This window comes from Propithecus coquereli, unplaced genomic scaffold, assembly GCF_000956105.1.
Source record: "Propithecus coquereli isolate 6110/MARCELLA unplaced genomic scaffold, Pcoq_1.0 Scaffold34, whole genome shotgun sequence".
Lineage (NCBI taxonomy): Eukaryota > Metazoa > Chordata > Mammalia > Primates > Indriidae > Propithecus > Propithecus coquereli.
In genome coordinates, this window is record NW_012149063.1 from 6,638,252 (window position 1) to 6,661,085 (window position 22,834).

Consider the following 22,834-nt stretch of genomic DNA (forward strand, 5'->3'; position numbering starts at 1 on the left):
ATAATTAGTATGGGTACATGCTTTACATAGGAAAAGGTTAATAAAAGTTATTTACGCTATATTGAAAGTCATCTTTAGAATCTCCGGGATATTTAAAAGAGTCAAAGAAGCAAACAAAAGCACCTTTATCAAAATTTGGTCCTGTGTGCCTTGCTTTACCAAATACCTGACTTTTCTGGAGGATATATCCATAATTCACAACTTTAAACACACAGGCAAAATTAGAATGTTCAAATATTAACTATAATTCTATTTTTTCGCTGTTTCAAGATTTGACCTTTAAATCCATTATCTAACGAAATTAAAATTGGTATTACTGTAAAAGCATTAGTGAACAGTACTTATTTAAATAAAAGGTGGCACCACTGCTCCATCATTGAGCTTTTTGAAATTTTACCATTGTGTAAAACTGTCATTTTGTTGTTTTGTTTCTAATTACAAAAAAATAATTTACTGTGTTTTTTTCAATATTTTTTAAATGATTTGGATCCTCAATTTGTCTATGTCTGTATTTCATTTTTTTGAAAAGATTCTTTTGGGTTTGGGAATATGATTTGTATATTTGAATTTTTTACGGACATAATTCAAAGTAATATATAAACTGGTCTTTTATTAAATGTTTTTTTAAGTGAAAAAAGAAAATAGATTTTGCACAATTTTAAAAATATGGATTTAATGCATAATCCATACAAAACCTATATAGCAATAATGCCTCTAGAAGTCATTTTACTTCATTACAATTGTTTATCTCTTCCACTAGATTAAAGAGTCTCTGAAGGATGGTTTTGCTCAATAAATATTGACCAAATTAATACAATTTTAAGTATTTAATTATATTTTATACCTTATTCAAAAAGGTAAGCAAATAAAATTTATTTATCTAAATATAAATGACATTAGTACTCTAAAAATGCCATCTTGCCTATATTTTTTTTTTTTTAAAGAAATAGTTGAGAAAAAAAGACCAATATTCTAAAAACAATTTTAAGTACAGCCTCACTCACCTTTACAGAACACTTTGGAATATTTTGGATTTACAATTTATGTTATGCTTTCACTAATTATATGCAATAATTGTCATTTATACAATTGTGCCTATCACGCATATACCAGTTGAATTTTGTTCAAAGAGGCTCTAAGAAAGAACGTAGTTTCTTAAGAATCTCAATTTTTATTGCTTAGAATAAGTAAGCTTTTAAAAAATGAAGTCACAAAAGTTCTAGAAAACGTCTAAGTGAACATTTTTATAATCCTTGGGATAGGAAAAACATATAACAGCATTGTGGTAATAAGGCATCTACTAAAGGACAGATTAACTTAAAATTTTTGTGCTTAAAGAAAGTTTCCAAGTTATAGGTAATGGAACTCTTTCTTTACTTGTATATTAATAACGTATTTTGCAAACCAATGACATAAATTTGAAGTCAATGTAAAACTGGGAAAAATATTTATACACATGACAGTTACACAAATTAACAGATTCACAAGACAGAAAAACAATCTACAAAAGAAATTTTAAAATGGCAAAAATAACACCAAAAAGTGTTCTACCTCACCAAGCAGTAAGAAAATACACTAAAACAATATTGAGGTATTATTTTTCATCTGCCAGATATTAATAAGTTTAAAAAAATGATAAAATCCACTGTTGGCAAAGGTGTGGGAAACCAGATACTCTCATACTCCGCTAGTGAAGAGCAGACACTACCCTTTCTAGCAGTCAACTCCCTTTAACCCAGCAATTCCACTTCTGCCAACTTATACTACTAAAATAATCAGACAAATGTGCAGACATATGTATAAGGATTATGACAATAATAAAATCCCAACAAAATATGTTAAATTATTATACATTCACACAATAGAAAACTGTACAACCAAAAAAAAGATACAGACTATAAAGACTTGGAAATATGGTCACAAAAATTCTCAAAACAAGACTAGACATGGAAAACACTGAGAATTAGATGATTCTACTTTAAAATGCATGTAAGGTCTAGAAGGATACAAACAAAAAATGTTACTGTGCTTATCCTCAAGTAGGGTAAGATTTTAGTGTTTTTAAACATACCTCTATGTTTCTGGATTTTTATGAGGATATGTTAGTTTAATAAATTAAATGATTTTCATTTTAAAGTAAAGAATATGTGAAGCATAGGCTGGGGCCTTGACCTGTAATTAGATTTTACTTTCATAAATAATTTATTTTAGAAACTCCTCTAAAATGAAAGTAAGTTTCGGAAAAGTTATCACATAGCCAGAATTTCACACTTATTTTAATTGACCAAAACATGTCAAAGAACAAATAAAATTTTGAACAAGTGAATAATTACAATAAATACAAATACCTAAGGATCAGATGCTTATCCGGATCCACTTGGGAGTCAATACTGTTTAACAGTTAAGGCTCTAGATTAAGAAACTAGGTCCAAATCCCAGTTGTGTGTACTCTTAAGAGTCATTCAACCTCTGTTTCATGTATAAAACTGTCTGGAGCACAGTAAGCTCTCAACGTTAGCAGTCACTAGCCATTATTATTAAAAAAGGGCTGGCCAATGTCCAAATTAGCTAATGAGACCAATTCAAAGGCAGACAAGTTCTATTAGATCAAGTTTGTTAACTGTGTTAATAGTATACTCTGTCTACCTAAACTGTGCATTTCAAAGAGTAGGTAGGTGTGTTAAGACTTTTCACCATGACTGAGGACTTGTTTAGTACGGCTTTAGAGTTCTATCAATTTTTGCTCTATATATTTCAAAGCTGCGCAAAAAGGTACCATGACTATTAAATCTTCCTGATGGAAACTTCGTATTAAAGAAATATAATATATCCCCTATCTGTCCATTTGAGGCTCATCATTTTAATCCCTCCCACCTTGCTTGATGCTAACCAAGTTTTCTTTTTGTTAACACTTGCCTAATAAATCTTTTTCCATCCCTTGTCTTCAACATTTCTGTGCCAATTATTTGAGGTATTCCTTATAATCAACATCAGACTGTACTTTATGTTTTTTAAAAATATGATGTGAGCCTTAATCTCTTATTAAGCTGAATTTATTCACATTTAACGTAATTACTGATCATCCTATCATATTATTCTGTCTTTATGTTTATTTTTAAGAACACTCAAGTGAATTACTACAATCCCACTTTTTAAAAAATTCTATCTATTAAGGCTTATTTTTCACTTTCATTGAAAAATGGAAGTGCTTATAAACTATTTTTGAATTTCTTAACTTATTTTTACATAACTGCTAGTCTCAGCCTAAGAATCAACTTTTTACCTGTATTAAGGCAAATCTCACTGCTGCTTTGCAAACAGGCTAATTTCTGATATGGCCCTATTAAATGGTATCTATTACACTTACTTGAAAGAAAGTAAACTAAGTTTAGTTTAGTTCAAAAGGCATTTAGATCTGAAAATTGAATTTCATATATTTTGTTCCCTAACTTCTGCCACACTCATACAGATACACACCCAAAATGATCATATAATGAATAATTTCTCAAAATTGATATGGCATGCAATATTTCAAAAATTAGGGTGATGATATTAGCATTCTTTAAAAAAAAAAAAAAGGATATGTTTCATGTGTGCATACCTCCCACCACCTTCTTTACAGTTGGGACAGGTGCAAGCTACCCTCCGAAGTCTTTTTCCTTCTTGATGTTGTTGGTCCCCTTCTTCATCTACCACCTGTACTCTTAAGTGTGTTAGATCATTGGTATTCAATGTAGAATCACCACTGAGCTGCCACTCTTCAGGATCAGGTTCTTCTTCCTTGATCCTAATATCTAAAGAAAAAAACATATACAGATGAGAAGCAGCCCACTGGCCCAAAAAGATAGCAAGAGATCTGAACCTCTCTAAGGTAAAGTGAATATTATGTAGAGGTCAAAAGTCATCTGTTTGTAGAGTTTAATCATTGCTCTTCATTGTGGCTTATTCCTTTCAAAACAACCTATTTTATTCTAAATATCAGAGATTAAGCCAAAAAGGGAATAAAGCCAACATGAAAGCTTACTTTTTAAAAGATCCAGTAATAAAAGCAGGTAATATTTTTTTGAGCAAGCTGAGGTGCAATCTGAAACTTCAATTACAGTTGTTCAATTAGTCAATAAATCCAATGATCAATTCAGACTGGAACAAATTCTAATGCCTTTTTAATCTCTACTTCACAACTTGCATCTATTATGCCTATCTATAGGTACCATATGAATGCAAATGAAGGTAGAATTCACTTAAAACTGTTATAAACTTAAGCTCTAAAGTCAATCATTACTAAAATCTCTATAACAGCCAAAACATTACTGTAGAAGGAGGTACAGAAGTATGAGAAAGTTTCTATTTTCAAGGAGTTTTATTATAAACCAGACTGGAAAACGAAATAAGCATGCAATGGTGAAAAAAGTGAATATGGCAGGAAGTTATGTCATTTTTTGGCAGAGTCAAACATTTATTTATATATCGATAATAATACGTCATTTTCTAAGTGAAACTAAGAGAACAGATCAACTGAGGTTTTTTTCATTTCAGAAAACTAATTTTTTAAAAGGAACAATGAATGACTTACAACAATGAATATAACCATTTTTGGTAAAACATAAATTCCTGCAAATCTTGGTTTGACATATGTTAACAAAAAAAATCTTAATTATTTTAGACCTGTATTAGACACTAACACTTGGGGCAAAAATAACCTTAAAAATCAAATGTGCCCAATAACTCCTGAATTTATACTAACAAAAACTAGAATGTATAATCAACAGTCAAGAAAATTGCCTCAGGTAGCTTAAAACTAGTTTATTTTATCAGACTAACCACATCAAGAATCGAGGGGGGAAAAAATGGGACAACAGGGTAGGTGGTGGTGCCATTCATTGAGACAGGAAATACTGGAGAAGGTCCAGGTGGAAAAGAACAGTTAATGAGTTCAAGGTTGAAGGTCACTGAGTTTGAACCATTTGTGAGACATACAAGTAAAAAGGCTGGACCTACAGGTTTGGTGCTCAGAGAGCAGCAGTGTGTGCGCTACAGATAGAGAGTTGAGAGTTATCAATATATACACCAGTGAGAAGCACATCCAAAGAATTAAGTTAGATCACTCAGGGACCATGAGTAGCATGAGATGAGAAGGTGGCCTACGAGGAATAAAAACATTTAAGGAAAGGGGAGAAGAGAGCAGCTAGAACACGCTACCATAAAAGAAAAGGAAAAAATGTATTTCAAGAAAGGGAAGAAGTGGACAACATCGAAGGCAATGAATCAAGAAAGAAACGGACTAAAAAAAGTGAATGAGAAGGGAGAAAATATTAATAACAAATACAGACTTTTTCAAAAGTCTAGTTGAGAAGTTCATTCATCCAATAAATATTCATAGTTATCCACTCTGCCACAAACTGTGCTAGGCCCAGATGCAGAATAAATTTGATATCTGGAAATTCAGGGGAAACCGAATCTGTTGTTTCTATATTCTCAGTGAAGAAGTAAATAATCAGATGTGTATAAAATCGTTCCAGATACAGGAGTCTTAAACTCTGTTCCTTTATAATCAGATGTCCACCTGTATCATTATGTCAAAAATAATGCACAAATATTGTGCAAGATAGCTTTTACAAATTGAATAAAACATATGGATATCACATATACAAAATTACACAAATTCTAAGTCTGTAACATGAGGGATCTCACTGGACTTTTTTTAAAGCTGCTCATTTTACAGTTTAATATTCAACTTTTTGAGTATTTAACATTATTTCTGATAGGACAGTAGGAAAAAATTAGATGACAAAATACTAATACCAAGAATAAATGGGCCAGGCGCAGTGGCTCACGCCTGTAATCCTAGCACTCTGAGAGACCGAAGCAGGTGGATCGTTTGAGCTTCAGGAGTTGAAGACCAGCCTGAGAAAGAGTGAGACCCCGTCTCTACTAAAAATAGAAAGAAATTAGCGGGAGAACTAAAAATACATAGAAAAAATTAGCCAGGCATGGTGGCGCATGCCTGTAATCCCATCTACTCAGGAGGCTGAGGCAGAAAGACTGCTTGAGCCCAGGAGTTTGAGGTTACTGTGAGCTAGGCTGATGCCACAGCACGCTAGCCCAGGCAACAGAGCGAGACTCTGTCTCCAAAAAAAAAAAAAACAACAAAGAATGAATGGCCAGGTATGGTGGCTCATGTCTGCAATCCTAGCACTTTAGGAGGCTGAGGCAGGAAGAGTGCCTGAGGCCAGGAGTTTAAGACCAGCCTGACTGAGCAAGAGTGAGACCCTATCTCTACAAAAAAATAGAAAAATTAGCCGGGTGTGGCTGGCATACACCTGTAGTCCCAGCTACTTGGGGAAGCTGAGGCAGGAGGATTGCTTGAGCCCAGGAGCTTGAGGCTGCAGTGAGCTATCGTGAGGAACTTAAGGTTGCAGTCAGCTATGATGATGCCACTGCACTCTAGCCCAGGTGACAGAGTGAGGTCCTGGGAGGAGGGAAAGGAAAGGGAAGGAAGAAAAGAAACAAAGACAGAAGGAAAGAAAGAAAGAGGAGGGGAAAGGGAAAGGGAAAAGAAAGAAAAAGAAAAGAAAAAAGAAAAGAGAAGAAAGAGAAAGAAAAAGGGAAAAGGAAAGAAAGGAAGAAAGAGAAAGAAAAGAGAGAGAGAGAGAAAAGGAAGAATGAACAAACGGAACGAATGAAGGGGTCTTGGACCTACAAACAAAGACCGAACATAGAGAACAAAAAAGCAACTGATGAGAGAGGGAAAAAAATGAAATGCAATTTGACTGAGGGGAGGAAGATACTAGAACATCTGTACTCTTTCCTATTACCAATTCTCTTACTGGAACCTACAAACACACATTTAACGAACATGTCATGGACATAACTACTTTCAACTTAGTTTTCTTTCTTATTCCATCTAGACAAACCATAGACACATAGAATTTAGCAGGTCCAAACTGAACATACCTTGTCCATACCAACCCTTGTCCTTGTATCCCCTTAGTTATATTCAATCTAACTGCTCTATCAACTTCAGGTGAGTACTGTTAGTCCATTCCCAGCTTCTCATTTTTCTCCAATTCATCTTCTACACAGCTTCCCAAGTTTTCTTCCTGAGTAAAAATCTAATTGTATCATTTTCCTAATTTAACGCTTGCACTAATTGTCTATTTTATACAGGATAAAGTCCAAACTCATTAACTTGGTATTCAAAAATCTTTCAATCTGGCCTCTGCTCTTCCATCTTCAATATTAGAACACTGAAATTCTCATCATTTTCAGAACACACGTCCTCTCCCAATGCCACACCATTGCATGCGCTACTTCTCTTGCCTTGACTGTTCCCTAATTCTTTTGTTCTTTACCTAACCTTTATCTATCCTTCAAGACTAGCTCAAAAGTCATCTCCTTTACACATGCTTATGGTAGAATTAGTTATATTTATTAGCTTATACATCCCTTTAGATAATGAATGCTTCACTCAGAAGTGCTCAGAAAATACAATTTGACTAAATGAATAAACTTTCTTTAAAAGGGAACTTCCAATATAGGTAATAATTACCTGGGAAAACTTTGTCCTCTACTTTTCTATGCTACTTCTATACGCAAATAATACATAAAGAGAAGATTTCTTTTTTATAAGATTAAGTCACACATAGACATGACCATAAAGCGCTCACCGAAGACAATAAATTAACTGCCCAAAAAGTGTTGTGCCCAATTTTTAACCATTGTACTTACTCATACACATGTGGGTATATTTTAGAATGCTAATCCTAAAATAAATTTATCTAGTAAGTCCTAAATAATTCTCCTTTGCCAAATACATAACAATTTAATAGAGATAGCTTAAAAATAAGTCATCAATACTAGGCAGTCAAATTTACATACTGATATCTTAGAGTAGCTAATAGGAAAACATTTTTTTACTGTGCTGTACTTAAGTGTCCTACATGGTACCTAGTTATTCTACAGTGGAGACTGTTTATAAGGCTCAGGAGAAGGGAAAGTAATAATCCATCAAATGCCCATAAAAGTATGAAAAGGTACCCAACATTAATAAATATCAGGGAAATAAAAATTTAATTCACAATGAGAAATCACTAAACACCCACGGAATGACTAAATATTTTAAAACAGACTATGCCAATTGTTGGCAAGGAAGTGGAACTAAAACTCCCACGTAATGGTGGGTGTATAAATCAGTACAACCACTTTGGAAAACCTTTCATCCGTATCTTCTAAAACCGAACCTATGTATACCCTATGGCCCAAACAATTTCATCCCCTGGTATATACCCTATAGAAATGCATATATATGACACCAAAAAACATGCACAAAATTCACAGCAACATTATTTCTAATTACTCTAAACTGGAAAGAAACCCCAGATATCCGGTAGTATTGGAATGGAAAAATAAATCATAATATATTCATTCATACAATGGAACATATCAAAACAATGAAAATTAACAATTTATATGCAATGACAGGAATGAATCTCACAAACATATTTTAAACAAAACAAGCAACACACACTCCCATGTATACATATTCTCTATATATACAGGGAATAGGATCATACATGATTTTTTAATATAAATAAAAAATTCAATTTATATAAAACTCAAAACAATAGGCAATGATTATTCCAACAATATGACATTTTGGAAAAAGCAAAACTACTGCGACAGTAAAAAAGATCAGTGGTTCCCAGGGGTTAAGCGGGAGAAAGGGATGAATAGGCAGAGCACAGAGGAATTTTAGAGCAGTGAAAATACTCTGTATAATATGGGTGGACGCATGACATACATTTGCCCAAACCCATAGATTGCACACCACCAAGAGGGAACCCTAACGTAGAGTATGGACTCTGGGTGATAATGCGTCAGGGTAGGCTCATTGACTGTAACAAGCGTGCCACTCTGATGGGGGGATGCTGATAATGAGGGAGGCTATGTATGTGGGGGTAGGGGGTATATGGTATATCTCTGTGCCTTTCTTTCATTTTTACTGAAAACCTAAAACTGCTCTAAAAAAAAATTAAGTCTTTAAAAAAGGGCAGGGCCCCACTCTACAGTGATAGAAGAGTGGTGATTGCCTACTTTCGAGAGGCATAATGACTGAGTACAGGCAGATATCTGGGGTTGCTGATAATATCCTATGTCATGATTTGGGTGGTAGTTTCTCCTTTATGTTCCATGTTGTAAAATTTCATCAAGTTATACACACATGATTTGTGTATTTTCTCGATGCATATTAATACTTCAATATAAAGATTATTTTAAATGAAATATTTTAAGTAACCTATAGGAGATTACTTAGGAATTATTATAGATGATAAATTTCTCTTTCCATGGCTTCTAGTTCCCCATATACACATAAAAAAACTTAAAATGAGTGTACCTCACAAATTAAATCCCGTAATTTGAAGTTTACAATATAAATGTATTCATTCGACAAATATGTCAGTGGCTACAATGTGCCAGTCACTGTTCTAGGTTCCAAAGATAAAGCAGTTAACAAGAGTTTTTGCTTTGTCAAGTTTACCTTTTAGTTAGGAGAAGACAGAACAAAAAACAAATAAATATGCAGCATTTCAGGTGGTAGTTAAGTGTTATGGGGGAAAAGTAAGGTAAGGAGGGATAAGAAACAAAAGGAGGGGAGTGGTTGCCATTTTAAATGGAGTGGCCAATGAAAAGCTTTGCTGATATGCTGACATTTGACCATGAAGGAGGCAAAGAAGCAAGCAAGAGAGGGTGGGGGGAGTACTCCAAGAAGCAAGAAAACCAAGTTGGAAGTGTGCTTGGTGTGTTCAGGGAAAAGCAAGACGGCCTGTATGGCTAGAGTGGAATGAACGTGGAGGAAGAACAGTAAGTGATAAAATGACAGAGTAACAATGGTGGGTAGTGGTGGGGAGATTAGGATTTTAGGATCATATGTGATGTTACAGGCCACTGTGTACTATCTTGTAGACCATTATAAGAACTTCACATTTTATTCTGAGTGCTAAAAGCCACGAGCCACTCAGGGATTAAAAGGGGTGATATAATTTGAATTGCATTTTATTAAAATAAATCCAGGATCACTCTAGATGTTGTATTAAAGAGACTGTTGGGAAGCAAGGGCAGAAGTAGGGAGACTAATTAAATTAGGAGGCTATTGTAACTATTAAAGGAAAAGATGACGGTGGCCTAAAAGCAGGGTATTGATGAGGAAGTGGTGGAAGTGGTCAGTCAGGAAATATTTTGAAGGTAGAGTCAAAGACATTTACTAACAGATGGATAATAGGTTATTATGTGAGGTGCAAGAACAGAAAAGGAGTTAAAGACACTTCCAAGGTTTCTGTCCTGAGCAACTAGAAAAACGGAGTTGCCATTAATTGAGATAGGTAGACTAGAAGTAGAAAAGATTGTGGAGGAGGCGTGCCAATCAGGGGCCCATTTTTGGATATGAAAGTTTAGAAATGCCTATTAAATATCCAAATGAAGATGCTGATCATGTAGTGAATGGGTCTAGGGTTCAGGTAGAAGTCTGCCTGCCAGTATAAGAATATATAATTGGTATAGAGAGTCATGTGAAATACAGATAGACAGGAGGAAACCCTGGGATACTCCAAAATTAGTAAGCAGAGGAGATTAAAAAGAACCAGCAAAGGAAAGGAGACCAAAAGTGGCCAGTGAGATAAGAGGAAACTGGTGTCCAGAAGCCAAATGAAGAAATCATTTCAAGAAGAACATAATCAACTATGTCAAATGCTTGAAAAATCCTTAAAATGAGGGCTAAGAAATGATCCTTGGATATAATATTGTGGTAATCACTGGTGATCTTGACAAGAGCTGTTTCAGTGAAGTAAGGATAAAACCCTGCCTAAAGTAGACTTGAGAACAGAAAGTAATGAATTGGAGACAAGTACAGATAATTCTAAGAGTTTTGCTTAGAGTTATCTGTAAGAGCAAACATTATAAATTGGCACAGGTTAGCCCAGAAATGTAGATTTAACACATAAGAGTACCTGAAATACTGCAAACCAGCTTTTATATTTAGTAGCAGTATCTAATATACACTGGCAGTATAAAAAATGAATACGCTCATTTAAATCTGACTTTTGTGTTTAAGGAAAAACTAATTTAAATGCAAAACATTTAAGCAATGGAAACAGAAATTCAAGGATATCTGCATAACACTAAAGAACTTTATAAACTACATTGGTGTTTTTATTATGTCTATTCTCTACCTCAAAAAGTTTAAGTTTCATCTGGCCTAGTACAGCACTGACAACATCTTTGTCCCATGAGTGTGGTTGTTTTCAAGGCCTACCAACAAAACCAGCTTGTGAAAGGGAAATGTATGTAAGAAAAAATTTTCCTGCAAACCTGTGCAAGAGCTGAAGTAAAAAGGAAACAGGAAATTTAAATGATGAAATATATATATACACATACACACACACACACACACACACAGGCACACACAATATCGTTACAAACACTAATTTTCAATATTAGTTAAGCATTAACAACTCAGGGCATGGATCGATTTCTATTAAATTTATTACCAGAAGAAACTCCTAAATACCTCTTCCTAAAATTAACTGCTAAATTACATCTCATCAGAGCTAATAGAATATTTAAGATAAATTCTCAGTTGGTTTATCAAGTCTGGAACATGTATATTTAACTTAAGTAGCTAACACTAGATAAATACGAATTATAGTATGGCTGATAAAATAAGACATTCTCCTTTATCTATAGCATATCATTAGGATTTTGTTGCTCTTATAAAAGTCTTTCATATTCTCTGCCTTTGACGTTTTAAAGCACTGATAAAATTACTTCATTTGATTCTAAAAGTTAATTTTTATTTACATTTGCCCTTTAATCAGTTTCACTTGCCATAAAAATCACCTAAACAGAATAACAAGATAATCCTACAAGATGTCATCTATTATTTTAATTATTTTCATAATTATTTAGATTGCTATGGACATTTCAGAGCTACTTCAAGTCTTTTTTTAAACTTTTCTTTTAAAGGAATAGTTCTAAATTATAGAAACGGGTTCCTAAAAGCATATCTGCCCTAGTCTAATCAAAAGAAGTTAACTCTTTAGGGATCTGGTTTTAAACTAAATTTTGGCTGGGCTAGTAGCTCGCACCTATAATCCCAGCACTCTGGGAGGCTGAGGTTGTAGGACTGTTTGAGGCCAATAGTTGGAGACTAGCCTGGGCAACACAGCAAGAGCCCATCTCTACAAAAAATTTACAAACAACAGACAGGCATGGTGGTGCATGCCTACAGTCCCAGGTACTCAAGAGGATGAATACAGGGTAGAACAGCAGGAAACTTTGGGGCACTCCGAACTTAATAAGCAGAGGAGATTAAAAAGAACCAGCAAAAAAGACTGACTAAAAGTGGCCAGACAGTAGCAGACCAGAAAGGACTGCTTGAGCCCAAGAGTTCAAGGCTGCAGTGAGCTATCACACCACTGTATTCCAGCCTGGGCAACAGAGTGAGACCTTGTCTCTAAATTTTTATACCCTTACCAAATATAATTTAAAATATAAATAGTATCTATGCTTTAACATTAAGCAATCTCTTCCCCCAAATTCCATCTCCTTAGATTTGGATCGTTACTCTTCTGTAACTGGTCTTCTCCTCTCATTTAAAATTAATCTTTTATTAATCTTCCACATTTTACAGCAGTTTTCCAAATTATCTTCAAAGCTTTTTCACTCATTTGGAGATTATACATTAATAAGATTATTCCTATTAAATATACACAAGCTTTTATAGGATACGCACACATACAAATGAAAATGACTGACTTTCTAACATGTCTTAACAGATTTCATTTTATATTAGTCTTACCACAAATATGTGAGAAAAAGACCATGTGACTTGCAATTAATATATTTTGAATAGTGAAATATTAGCTTTATCTTACTTAATCTGAAGTACATCTAGTACTTCAGAGCCCCTGTTAAGGGGAAAGTGTTCTGCTCTCTCAGATGATGATGGTGATGATGATACTAGCTAACACATAAGATTTACTGCTCGTCAGGCACTGCTGTAAGCACTTAAATTAACTCATTTCATGCTCCCGACTACCCTGAGGTTAGTACTATTTTTTCCCTCTGCTTTCTAGATGAGAAAACAAAGAGGTCATGTAGTTTGCCTGAAGTCACAGCTGAAAATGGATGGAGACAGGACGTAAGAAAAATAATTGTGCAAAACCATACTGCAGGCATTGCTAAAGATCAGTTCCCTACCAGGGCAAGTTCACAGGAATGGCAGCTTTAAATAAGCATCCCTTACATATAAATACCTGTGATTTTAATAATTGTTTCATCATATCAAATTAGCAAGAGTTTAAACATTTGGGAAAGATAAAATTTAGTACATACATACAATGAAATATTATGCAGTATTTAAAAAGGAAATCCCATCACATGCTACAACATGGATGAAGTTCAAGGACATTACACCAGGCACAAAAAGACAAATACTGTGTGTTTCCACAAAGATAAAGTATCTAAAGTACTCAAAATCATAGAAACAAAAAGTATAAAGGTAGTTGCCAAGAACTAGGGAGAGGGGAAAGAAGGAATTGGCATTTAACAGGTACAGTTTCAGTTTTGCGGATGAAAAAGTTCTAGACCTCTACTGTACAACAATGTGAATATACTTAGCACGACTGAACTGTACATTTAAAAATGGTTAAGATAGTAAATTTAATGTTATGTGTTTTTTACCATAATTAAAAAATCTGGCAAAGTCTCTCCTGTTGCTTTGCACTGCCATAGAGGACTTTTTATTTTAGGAACTTCATAATTAAAATCTTCACTGCCACAGGGAAGAAATTTAGAATAACTATGAAAGATACACAGCGATATGTTTCTAAGCTATTACTTCATATGGTACTCTTTGCTAAGGCTCTTCCCTTTCCCCAAGCTTTAGGGACTAGTCTTCCTGTTTCCTTCAGATTAAAAAAAAAAAAAAAAAAAGACAGACTACTTTAAAGCTATTATAAAGGCTTTTTAAAAAAGTTTTCCCCCAGGTTAATACCAAAAAAAAAAAGAAGATAGTTCCCAGTAATTCCTAACAACCATCCAAGAAACAGCAGGAAAGTGATCTGCTAAAAGCAGCTAGTGTAACTCACAACTCACACTATTCAACTCCTCAGAGTATCAAACATTCATCCTAACAGTAGACTTAACTTTTAGGGACAATAAAAATGATCTGAAGCTGTATATTATGAATAAGGTTAGGTACTCAAATAGGAAGATATCATATTGCTCTTGATTCAAAACAAAGTATGACTATAACAGAAATTGGATACTAACATAATTTACTTATCTTCCCACCCCACAATCACCTAAGCTTCTAAATATTGTATTATTAGAATAAGCAAATACTTTCTTCGTCTAAGTACTTGAGAACAAAATACATTGTTGTTTTTTTAAGCCTCCTTCTTTTAGTAAAACCAAGAGAGAAAACAGACAAAAACAACAAGTTATATGATTTTTTAACCTCACCTCTTGGTATTTAATAGGTATACCTATCAGAATCCTATTCTCAGTTTTCATACTTTCTACCAAGTAGATACATGTATATTCATTCAGATTCATGTATATATTTGTTTATGTTACTCACCAAGAATACAAAAACAGCTTCCATATAATTCTATTACTATTAATAATTCAGTCTAATTGCATGTTACAAAAAAACTTTCAAATTGGATGGCTTGTAGTTACCTCTTAAAATACTCTAGAAATAGCTATGACAAAACACAGTTCAGTTATGCTTTTCTTATAATTTGCTGAAATACAATGGTAATGGCATATAGCATAGTATAAATTCATTTTCTAAAATTTAAATAACCTAAGGTTCTTTTTGATATGCTTTAATTATAAAATTTTTTAAATTAAACTTTGGGAAAGAGTATTATTTACTATTTCAATGTTTAATTATTTGTGTATCACTTTAAAAATACATCAAAAACTTCGGAAATTCAAACCCTTCAGGGCGTGAATTATTTAGGATAGTTACCAGATAACTACAGATTACCATACTTTGAACAAAAATCTCTTCAGAATCAATTAAACATATACCTACTTTCCTTGGCAGGAAGTTCAGAATATTAATCTTTGTCTAATGACTCTAATTTGTTATTAAAAGTAATTTATGCTATTAAATAACCCCTAGAACACTGAACTAAAAATGTCCAGAATTCTAGTTTTTGATTTCTTATATCTACTTGTTTTGCTGCCTTCTTCACAACTCTGGTGACATCAACTCTCTCCATCTTCCACCTTCCAGGTCATCATACTCATCCCTTCTAACGTACACTTTCAAGCCAGTTTTAAACTTGGAAATCAATTAGGATTGTTGAAACTATATATAATTCTTGGATAAAGTAGGACTAAAGAAAGGATCTGAGGCTGCTCCTAAGAAACCCAAACCCCTCAAAATGAAGATGGTCAAAATGAAGTGGTTATACCTGCTCCAGCATAGGGATTTGTAAGCTGGTTCCTTAAAGGATACTTAAGTGCCAGCAGAGAAGAGGATTATATGAGGTCCTGGCTGTCATAAAAATCAGAGCAGCCCCACCGAAATTAGTTTTATACACTAGAGTTCTACCTAAGACTTCATTTGAAGAAAGGGTTCTGCTCCAGCACTGGATTAAAACTGATGTTGATGCCACTGCTGCTACGGCTAGGAGAAAAAAAAAAAAAAAATCATGGTTTGGGGTTTCCCCCCTTTGTTTAAAAAATATTGCCTTTAAACAAAACAAAAAGATTCCCTTTCCTCATACTGTGTTAGAAATGAATATTATTTTTTCTAAGGATTATTTAAAACACCTTCTGCAGATTATAAATAATCCTAATTTGGGTTGGTATTACTAGAAACAGAAAACAGCTTTAAATGATCCACTAAACCACACCTATGTATTGCTCTGAATAGTTATTCCTAGTTATAATGTTACAAGCTTCACTGTTTTCTATTTTTTCCTGTGTCTTCTACCTAAGTAATCTCTTTGCCATATTACCTATAAAAGAAGACACTTAGTCAACACGTAGGCTGGCTATTACAAGGAATATAAGCTAAAAAGCTGAATCTTAGCAGTTTTAGAATTTGTACATTTTTCTTTCACTCTCAAATTTCTACATATTCAATTCAAACATTTATTGAACTACTGTGACCAAAATTATAACCTAACACATCAATCAGAACCGGTGAAGTTGTGCTACAGTAACAATCACAAAATCTATGGCTTGATACAACAAAAGTTATTTCTTATAAATTTTACACATCCAATTCAAGTTGGCAGGGGAGATCTGCTCTTAACAGTCCCTCAGGAACCTAGGCTTCACTTGGCACACGCTTCCAAGATTGCCTTGCCAAGGAAGGTAATAGGGAATGTGGCAAATTACATCCTGGTCCTCAACTTCCACTCACATTGTACTGATTACAAAAAAATATGGGTCCATGCCTGACTTTAATAACTAAAGGAAAAAGTAATCCTATCATGTGCTTGGAAGAAAAGTAAACCTTTTATGAAGAATCATGACTCCCTAGTCCCCCTGCTGGTCAAATATTCAATTTACTCTTCTTTCTGCATGCAAAATACACCTGCCCCTCCCTGTTGAAGGTAATCCAAATATCCCATCTAGTCACAGCATCAAGCTCAAAGGACAGGATCTGTGGGGGATGTGGCCCCTCTTCACAGCAACTCACACGCACAGTACACAAGGACAATAAATATAAGCATAACCACAAAAAATATTCCTATTCAAAAGAAAAAAAGGGGACCTAAGAGTCACTGATTCACAGCAATTTATAAACCCAGCTGAACAGGTAAGCGTAAGGGCTCTATGACCTGGAAGGTGCAGAATGCTGTGACTGATACTTGGGAGGAGTTTCTCAGTCCATTGTTCTCTGTGCCCCTAGGTTGGTTCTGCCCTTTGGGAGGTTTTTGCTGGTCTGGTATCTTCTACTGCAAGTCAAGTGGGCATCAGAGAGAGTGCCTTCTCAGTTGAGCATAATCCTTAGCAGGCAGGTAGAAGGTTCAGGAGGGATGGGGTGAGGAACAAGATCATTGAGTCACAAGCCAATTACACTTTTTTCAGACTTTGGTCCATGCCTGTGGTTTCTTTGACTATACAACTCCCTGAAAAACTTAGAAGGCTTATGTACTTGATTCTAGCCAGTTCCAACCACTGCTTTTTTCCCTAAAATATGCCTTTTAGATTTACTACATTTTTTTTTGCTTTCTTGCCCCTTGATACAACGGTCTATTTCTCTCTACTTCATTGTGGGGACCTTGACCTTACCTGGCTTTAGCTGGGAATCCACACCTTTAGTCTCTTCTCCCTAACCCAAATGAAAGGCACTACACCTCCCTCAACAGACCTATACTCTGAATTACTTTAAACCATTCAGAAGTGTTAACAATGTAAGTGACGGTCATAACCTTGACTGGATTCCTGCCAAAAGACTGACTTTTAACTATCTGCTCAAAAGTCTTCTCAGTTTCACCTTACTAATTGGAAGTGAGAAGCAATTGCTTTTTCTTATCTTACAAATCCCCAAATTTCTGGACTCTCTACTACTTCTCATTCCTACTTGCAAACCAGCCAATTATTTTCTAGCTCATCTCGTTCTCATAACATCTTGCCAAATGAAACCAAGGAAGCTAAAATATAATGTTTTCCAACCTCATCCCCTAAAGCTACAAATGCATTAGATACATTACTTGTCTTCCAAGTTACTGCGGGCAAGTTTTACCAACTTTTCTGCACCGTCATCTTCCCAACTTCTAATATCAGTTTTCTTGCTGCCTGACCCTTGAGCCAATGCCACAGTTGAGGTTTTTTGTTAGAGCACACTATTCCTTGCATACATTTTCGTATTAGTCAGAATCACCTACAATATAGGTGCTATCAAATAGAAATATAATGCAAGTCACATATGTAATTTCAGATTTTCTAATAGCCACATCAAGGTAAAAATAAACTGAAATTAATTTTAATAATATATTTCATTTGGCCAGGCGCAGTGGCTCACGCCTGTAATCCTACCACTCTGGGAGGCCGAGGCAGGAGGACTGCTTGAGTTCAGAAGTTCGAGACCAGCCTGAGCAAGATCAAGACCCCGTCTCTACTATAAATAGAAAGAAATTAGCCAAACAACTAAAAATAGAAAAAATTAGCCAGGCATGGTGCACGTGCCTGTAGTCCCAGCTACCTGGGAGGCTCGTGCCACAACACCTGGCTGGGTTTTTTAACTTTTTAGCAGAGACAGGGTCTCACTCTTGCTCAGGCTAGTCTTGAACTCCTAAGCTCAGGCAATCCTCCTGCTTCGGCCTCCCAGAGTGTTAGCATTACAGGCGTGAGCCACCATGCCCGGCCCAGGCTCCACTTCCAATTCTATTTTTCTTGCTATTAAGAGCGCCACATCTGCAGTCACTTCCTCCACTGAAGTCTTGAACCCCTCAAAAGTCATCCATGGGAGTTGGAATCAACTTCTTAATTCCTGCTAATGTTGATATTTTGACCTCCTCCAACGAATAACAAATGTTCATAACGGCATCTACACTGGTGAATACTTTCCAAAAGGTTTTCGATTTACTTTGCCCACATCCATCAGAGGAATCACTATCTAGAGCAGCTATAACCTTACAAAATGTATTTCTTAAATAGTAAGACTTGAAAGTCAAAATTACTCCTTGATCCATGGGCTGCAGAATGGATGTTGTGTTAGCAAGCATGAAAACATTAATCTCCTTGCCTATCTCCCATGAGAGATCTTGGGTGCCAAGGTTCATAGTGAGTAGTAATATTTTGAAAGAAATCTTTTTTTCTGAGCAGTAGATCTCAAGAGTGGGCTTAAAATATTCAGTAACCCATGTTGTCAGCAGATGTGCTGTCATCCAGGCTTTGCTGTTCAACTATAGAGCACAGGCAGAACAGATTTAGCATAATTCTTAAGGGCCCTAGGATTTTCAAAATGGTAGATGAGTATTTGCTTCAGCTTAAAGTTACCATCTGCATTACCACTAACAGTAAGTCAGCCGGTCCTCTGAGGCTTTGAAGCCAGGCATTGACTTCTCCTCTCTAGCTATCAAAGTCCTAGATGACATCTTCTCCCAATATAAGGATGTTTCATCTACACTGAAAATCTGTTGTGTGTAGCCCCCTTCATCAATGATCTTAGCTAGATCTTTAAGATAACTTGCTGCTTCAACTTTCACTTTCATGTTATGGAGCCAGCTTCTTTCCTTAAACCTCATGAACTAACCTCTCCTAGTTTCAAACTTTTCTTCTGCAGCTTCCTTACCTCTCTCAGCCTTTTTTTTTTTAAAGACAAGAGTCTTGCTTTGTCGCTCCAGCTAGAGTGCAGTGGCATCATCATGGCTCACTTCAACCTCAAACTCCCAGGCTCAAGTGATCCTCCCACCTCAGCCTCCCAGAGTGCTAGGATTACAGGCAGGAGCCACCGTGCCCGGCCTCTCTCAGCCTTTTAACTCTAGAATTGAAGGGAGTTAAGGCCTTGCTCTGGATTAGGCACTGGCTTAAAAGAATGTTGTGGACGGTTTGATCTATCCAGACCACTAAAACTTTCTCCATATCAACATTACAGCTGTTTCACTTGTTTATCATTCATGTATTCACTGGGGGAGCACTTTTAATTTCCTTCAAGAATTTTTCCTTTGCATTCACAACTTGGCTAACTACTTGACGCAAGAGGTCTAGCTTTTGGCCTATCTTGGCTTTCAACATGCCTTCGTCACTAAGCTTAATCATTTCTAGCTTTTGATTTAAAATGAGAAATGTGATACTCTTCCTTTTACTTGAACACTTAGAGGCCATTGTAGCGTGATTAATTGGCCTAATTTCAATATTGTCCTGTCCCAGAGAATAGGGAGGCCCAAGAACATGGAGAGAGATGGGGAAACAGTGGAGCAATCAGAACACCTACAACATTTACTATGTTCACTATCACTATCATATGTATCACTACTATTGCGAGAATTACCAAAATGTGACCTAGAGACACAAAATGAGCACGAGCTGTTGGAAAAATGGCACCAATAGGCTTGCTGGATGCAGGGTTGTCACAAACTTTCGATTTTTTTTTAAACAACGCAGTCTCCATGAAGCACAATAAACCAAGGTATACCAATATGTCCAAAGTAATTACATTTCAACATGAATCAGTATGAAATTATTGAGATATTTTACATTCTATTTTTTATACTAAATCTTCAAAATTCAGTCTGTATTTTATACTTACAGCACATCTCAATTCAGTCTAGCCACATTTCAAGTGTTTAATAGGACCATGGAGCTAGCAGCTACCATACAAGACAATGAGGGGCAAAATGAAGCTGGAGTAACAACCCCTGAAATCCCAGTGGCTTAAAACAAAGGTTTATCTTTTATTCACATCCATCGTAAGTCAGCTGAGGGTGTACTGTATGCTTTCCTCACTTCCGGATCAATGCTAACGGAGCAGTCACACTATGGCATATTTCATTAGCCAAAGCAAACTACACAGCTACACCCAACTAGGGTGTGCCCAGGAAGAGAACCAGAAATATTAGGTACAGCACTGATAACTAACATACCCATTTTTTAAATCATAATTTAAAACTTTCAAATTGTTTTCAAGGAATTCTACCTTTCAGATTTTCCTTTTCTTCCAATATAGGCCTGCTTCAAAAAGCAAATAAAATAATAAAGTGGTGGGGGCTCTTTGAATATAGTGAATAAACTACTACTAAATAGTAAATCTAGGACAAATAAAATTTCTTTACCATGGAACATAATTTTCCCTTAAAGTTTCTCGAGATTTGGTAAAAGCAACTGAAAATACGGGAACAGGCTCAAATACTATTTCTTTTAATTCATTTTAGCAAACAAGTACTTCAAATTCTCTTTAAAACTTTCTTACCAAGCCTTTCTGATTGGTTACTGCTGTTGAAACAAGTATAGGCTGAAGGAAAATTAGATGGGAAGAAAAAACCCACATTTATTCCTCAAAAGTGGGGTGAAAGAGAGCAAAATAAGGAAAATAATCAAAACTAAATATATTTTTACCAATTTTCAAAAAGATCTCCTTACAGCCTTTAAAGTTAACTTTCCATCGCTTCTCGGCCTTTTGGCTAAGATCAAGCGTAGTATCTGTTCTTATCAGTTTAAAGTTAACTTTCAGCCATTTGACACTGTTACCTAAGAATCAATTGCCTACTGATTTATCCACAAATATAAGGTATTGCTTCAAAGTCTAAAGCTTTGCTTTCACAGTTTTAAGGCAAAACACTTTCTCTTAAAAATAAATCCTTAAACTCCATTCAATTTTTTTTTTTTTTTTTTTTTGAGACAGAGTCTCACTGTGTTGCCCTGGCTAGAGTGCCATGGTGTCAGCCTAGCTCACAGCAACCTCAAACTCCTGGGCTCAAGCGATCCTCCTGCCTCAGCCTCCCGAGTAGCTGGGACTACAGGCATGTACCACCATGCCTGGCTAATTTTTTTCTATATATTTTTAGTTGGGCAATTAATTTCTTTCTATTTTTAGTAGTGACGGGGTCTCGCTCTTGCTCAGGCTGGTCTCAAACAATCCGCCCGCCTCGGCCTCCCAGAGAGCTAGGATTACAGGCGTGAGCCACCGCGCCCGGCCTACTCCATTCAGTTTTCACGTAAGCATTTAAGAAAGAATTTTGGCATACAGGATGACCAAAAGTAACAAATGACTAAATTAAGTACTGAGAATTACAAATCTGTAAGTAAGATGTAGGCAATAAAAAAGCATCGCAAGAAGAATCTTATGTAAATATAACAGCAAATTTTGCTTAGGGAATAAATGTACTGGTATGTATGTGAATTGGTTTTATATAGCAGTTAATTCCTCCTTACAAAACTTTTGTTTTAAAAGTTGGGGATTCTAACGTATTAACAATCAGTCTAGGACAAAATAAGCTGTTACAAATAAAGCAGAGGTGATAATATCTACAACTGACAGGCAATCCATGTAGCTGCTTTTCTGAGGGAAAACAACAAATAAGACAAAACCAAAACCTAACCAGCAAAACAACTGAAACCAAAACTATCTGCCAAGTCCAAACTAAACTTTCCAATAGCAGATGTCAGAGGAGAGAGAGAAACTGTTTTCCTGTTATCCAAGGAAATATATTACCTACTAACTTTACTATCCTAAAAAGAATATCTCAGAAATGGCAAAAAAAGTATTCGTTTAAATTATAGTCCCCACTCCACCCCCAAAATTTCCCAAAACATCTTTATAATTCCCTTGCTCAGTTTTATCTACTCTCATAACCTCTACCCTACAGAATTTCATTCCTTTGTCCTGAGCTCAGTCCTCTATCTCTACTACCAACAGTCCTTTCAACATAACACCACAAATTCAACCATTAAAACTAGTAACACTTTGCTGTCCCCAGATCAGTTTTCCCTTCATGACTTTGCCAATGATACAACCTTTCAGGAAACAACGGATTCATCTCTTTTGATAGCTAATCACCAATCCTATAAATTCATCCTTTCAAATGTCTAGCATTCTTTCTTCCTTTACTTTCATAAATTTATCCCTGTATAACTGAAGTAGCCCCTCCTACCCTTCTTTGGTGCTAGTTTCTTCCCAGTCCAATTTGTTCCTGAAATGTTTTCCAAGCATAGATTTATTCATGTTTTTCCTCCATTCAAAAACTTTCAAGGACTCCTTAAGTCAAGTTAAAAAAATTAAAATCCTTACCAATGGTATTCAGTGCTCTTCATTCTCACTATACTTACTTACTCTAATCACCAAACAGCCCAGATTTCTTTTTTT

General features: G+C 35.4%; 1 protein-coding gene across 2 annotated transcripts in view; it reads right to left on the reverse strand.

Moving 5' to 3' along the window:
• The window catches only part of SP3 (Sp3 transcription factor), a 58,109-nt gene that overhangs the window by 7,770 nt on the left and 27,505 nt on the right, over positions 1-22,834 (reverse strand). For both annotated transcript variants that reach the window (XM_012650793.1, XM_012650792.1), the window contains exon 5: positions 3,602-3,794. In XM_012650793.1, the coding sequence (XP_012506247.1) occupies positions 3,602-3,794 (193 nt within the window). The remainder of the gene's footprint in view (positions 1-3,601; positions 3,795-22,834) is intronic.